Source organism: Olea europaea, chromosome 21 (assembly GCF_002742605.1).
Source record: "Olea europaea var. sylvestris chromosome 21, O_europaea_v1, whole genome shotgun sequence".
Lineage (NCBI taxonomy): Eukaryota > Viridiplantae > Streptophyta > Magnoliopsida > Lamiales > Oleaceae > Olea > Olea europaea.
Window position 1 is genome coordinate 665582 of NC_036257.1, and position 4707 is coordinate 670288.

A 4707-nucleotide genomic window follows, 5' to 3' on the forward strand; every position below is an offset into this window, starting at 1 on the left:
TTTTTTTTTTTTGTTGGGGGGAGGGGGTTTATTTTATGACCAATATAGAGAATCACTTATGATTTGTTTTAGGGAGATCCCCTATGGAAGCCATGCACCTTCTAGGAACATTAATGAAAAGTAAAAAGAAAAGAGAAGATCTGGAATTGTTTATTTATATAAATCAAAAAAGTCCATGATGGGAGCGGAGGGAAGACTATGGTGAGAGGTAAAAAGAAAATGGATTTCTACTAGATATATGACATTGTTAAGGCCTTTAAGTTCTCATTTCCCTTTAAGCATGGATGAGCTTCAGAGACACTCGAGATGAAGCCCTTTTTTGACACACATTATAATGAGAAATTTTGGTAAAATGTATTATAGAATAGTATTTTTTGGGAGAATATGCGATTAAAAAAGTAGGAATTTTTTTTGATATACATGTAATATTATTTTAATGAAGAATATGTGCTCGAAAATAAGAGAGAAAAAATGTATTAAAAATTTAAAGGTTTCAAGCAAGGGTAAAGTTCCATGAGTTTTATTTGATGAGACTAGGAGGGGTTAAATCATAAGTTAGAACAATAGATGAGCACTTTGGAATCTGAAGGCTTTAAGTTGTAGAAAGAAATAGAAAATATTCATATTGCACAGGAGTAGCAATAAAGGGACTTTAGATGACCTTGTTGTCCCAAAAAGTGATTGTTTATGTGTTTAGGTTCAATTATTTATGAGGAAAAATTAAAGAAGATGAAATGCATAGAATTAGAAATGGATGGATGGAAATTTCTTATATATCCCTCTAAGTTTGAAAGGCGTTCTACAAAACAATTATTAGACTTGCTATGATTTATGGTATCGTTGAATTGTTTTTCAAATATCTATAATGAATGTCGGAAAAATAAGGATATTAAGATGGAAATTGTCAGACTAGAATTGATAAGATGAGAAATGATGTTATTTTCCAACAAGGATATTATCAAATGCTAATTTCATGTGTATTTTGTCCAACATTCCGTGGACATGCTCTTGTTGGTTTGTCTGTCTTGTTATGTTACTGTATTCATGCAATAGTCGTGTAATGACCTGAGCATCTATGCTCAAGTTGTTGGCTTACATACTGTCCGCTTTGGGACAGTTTTAGTTCATCTCACACTCGCAATATTGTATCGCATCTTTCAGGATTCAAACCTAAAATTTCTGCCTTATGAGAGATTTAATTTGAATTTTGGTACCAATTTGAACCAAACTGCCACATATTCAGCCTCTATGGTGGAATCAACAATGTATAGTTGCTTAATACTTCTTTGAATAATGACCCACCAAGTAAAGCAACAATTCTGATGTAGACTTGTGCGAGTCTTTATTAGCCTGGAAGTTTGAATCTATGTAACCTATTGGAACAAGATCGGGTAATGAGTGAACTAACATATGATTCCTTGTTTCTCAAAGCTACTTAAGGGTATTCTTTACCAATACTCAATGTTCTGATCCTAGGGTTAAATATCGACTTACCATACAATGTAACAAATGTCACGTCCAGTGCAAAGCATAGTGTGGAAACCGAATCCTACCAAATAAGACTGTGAGCCAAAATTGATTTGAGAATATTTTACATTCCATAATTATTGTAGTATAAAATATGTATTTATTTCCTACTGTTTTTAGGAGATTAGAGTTTTCTTTATTTACAAATCTCTGTATATTATAAATTTTATTCGTTCGTTGTATCAATTATTGGAAATTAATACAATTCGTTTTCCTACATGGTATCAGAGTGGGTTCGTTTCTAACCTAGCCAATACAATCCTACCAAATAAGACTGTGAGCCAAAATTGATTTGAGAATATTTTACATTCCATAATTATTGTAGTATAAAATATGTATTTATTTCCTACTATTTTTAGGAGATTAGAATTTTCTTTATTTACAAATCTCTGTATATTATAAATTTTATTCGTTCGTTGTATCAATTATTGGAAATTAATACAATTCGTTTTCCTACATGGTATCAGAGTGGGTTCGTTTCTAACCTAGCCAATACATGGCTGAATTAGCCACGATATACAGGGACTTTAATCTCTGATTCAGAGGTAGAAGCCACGTCTGCCATGAATACAGGAGGGATCGAAAATTCAGCATTCCAACTCTCGATAGGGAAACTGAATGGCAGAAACTACAGAGTGGGCGCAGTCGATAAAACTATTAATCGATGGAAAAGGGAAACTTGGATACCTAACTAGGAAAACCAAGATGCCGGCCTCAATGAACGCGGCTCTCCTTCAGAAGTGGAAGTCGGAGAATTCGATGGTGTTTGCCTGGCTTGTCAATTCCATGAAGCCTGCTATCGATATTTCTCCCAACTGCAAAAGACGTCTGGGAGGCGATCAAAGAAATGCATTTAGACTCTAAGAACTTCTCGAAAATTTTCGAAATCAAGTCGAAGTTATGGCAAACAAAGCAAGGGGATTGTGAAGCGACGGATTACTTCCTGGAGATGACCGGACTACGGCAAGAACTGGACCTGAGTTCGGCGGAGGAATGGAAGTGTTCGGAGGATGGCGTACGTTACACGAAGAAACTTGAAACCGAAAGGGTGTTTGAATTCCTCGCAGGTCTCCATAGCTACCTTGATGAGGTTCGTGGCAGGATCGTTGGGCTGCGTCCTTTTCCCTCGCTGCGAGAAGTATTTGTAGAAGTGAGAAGGGAAGAAAATTGGAGGAAAATCATGTTGGGCGACTCTGGTGTGTATGGGTTGCCGGCGATGGAAGCGTCTGGACTGATCTCCAACAAATATGGGCCGAGGTCTAAACAATCTGGAGTTCCTAATATTGGGCCAGCCAATCGAAGTAATGGGCAGTAAATGTAAATAATGGGCCAGCTAGGTTTAATAATGAAGTGGGCTTAAATAATGGCACAAATAATTCGAGTGATGGGCTTTGGATGACGGGCTTATATTCTAAAGGAGCCTCAGTCGGGCCGGGTTCAAAACAACAACGAGGTAGATTGTGTTGTGAGCATTGTCGAAAACCAGGACATAAAGAAGATATATGTTAGGATCTACATGGGAAACCAAATAATTGGAAGTCAAGACAAAATAATAAAAATCGTGGTTATCCGGCGTCTATTGATTACCAAACGGGAAAATCTGAGTCTAGTGATGCATTCAATCCCGAACAGATGGAGCAACTTTACAAAATGTTTTCTAGCTTCCAATCGTCAAGTCAAACATCCATAAGGACTCTACTAGTTTGAAGATATTGATGTGAGTAAACAGTGTCAAGTTACAATTTGTGATTCTGCATCCGTTTTTAGAAATAGTGATATTTTGTTATGGCATTTTAAAATGGGTCATCCAAACTTTCAGTACCTAAAACGTGTTTCCATCGATTTTTATGAATAAAAAATTCGTTGATATACAATGGGAAATATGTGAGTTTGCAATACAGCAATGTACATTGTTCCCGACATCCACATACAAACCATCCAAACCATTCTCTATGATACATAGCGACTTATGAGGTCCCTCACGAATTTCCAATCGTCTAGTGCAAAATGGTTTGTGACGTTCATTGACGATCACACTTGAGTTTGCTGGGTATACCTACTAAAAGATAAATAAGATGTTCGCTTAGTATTCATCAATTTTTACTCCATGATTCAAACACAATTCCAAACCCAAATTCAATTTTTACGCACGGATAATGGCACCAAATACTTAAATAGTACCATGGGGAATTTTCTTCAAACCCGTGGAATAATCCATCAAAGTTTTTGCGTCGATCCTCCCCAACAAAATGGGATTGCTGAACGTAAGAATAAACACCTTCTAGAAGTGGCTCGTGCTTTGTTATTCACAATGAATATGCCTAAAATGTTTTGGGGGATGCAATCCTAACCTCCACCTACCTGATCAACAGAATGCCCAGTCGTATCTTAAACTTCGAATCTTCACTCCAAAAACTTCAAAAATTCTTTCCTACCTCTCGCCTCAACTCCAACCTATCATTACGAGTGTTTGGCTGTGTTGCCTTTGTTCATATTCATTCTTATCGCAGAGGTAAACTTGATTCTCGAGCTGTTAAATGTGTTCTGATCGGATACTCTCCTACTCAAAAGGGTTATAAATGCTTTGACCCCTCAACAAAAAGAACATTTGTAAGTCTTAATGTCACTTTCTTCAAAAATACACCATATCTCCAAAAACCTCTTTTTAGGGGGAGACACTACACGAAGATTGGTTCCTAGATTTCGATCTCAACCTTAATTTCAATTCCCTTGAGTCTACACCCATCAATAACTCCACACTACAATCCAATATGCCATTAACAGTAGAAAACTTACAACTAGGGGGAGATGTAGAAAAATAAAGTAATGAAGAGATACTAGGTTACTCTCGGAAACCAAAATCAAAGTACAAGGAAACTATCACATCCGAGGCACCAAAAGAGTCAGAACCGATGATGGCTCCTCATGAAGCCTTAGAAATTTCTGACTTACCCATTGTTCTCAGAAAACCAATTAAGTCATGTACTTCCCATCCTATTTCAAAATTAATGTCTTATAATGCTCTATCTACAAGATTTCGTACTTTTACATCTAATCTTAACATCACAAAGATCCTGAGAAATATCGAAGAAGCCTTGGAAATTCCTAAATGGAGGGAAGTTGTATTACAGGAAATGAGAGCATTGAAAAAAATGAGACTTGGGGGGAAATTTTGGACCT

General features: G+C 36.5%; 1 protein-coding gene across 1 annotated transcript in view; it reads left to right on the forward strand.

Annotated features, from left to right (window-relative positions):
• The first annotated feature begins 2476 nt into the window (after nt 1-2476).
• Nucleotides 2477-4707, forward strand: part of LOC111371015 — a 24304-nt gene continuing 22073 nt past the window's right edge. Inside the window, exons 1-2 of the mRNA XM_022992945.1 lie at nt 2477-2838; nt 4038-4137. Coding sequence (XP_022848713.1) covers nt 2477-2838; nt 4038-4137 — 462 coding nt within the window. The remainder of the gene's footprint in view (nt 2839-4037; nt 4138-4707) is intronic.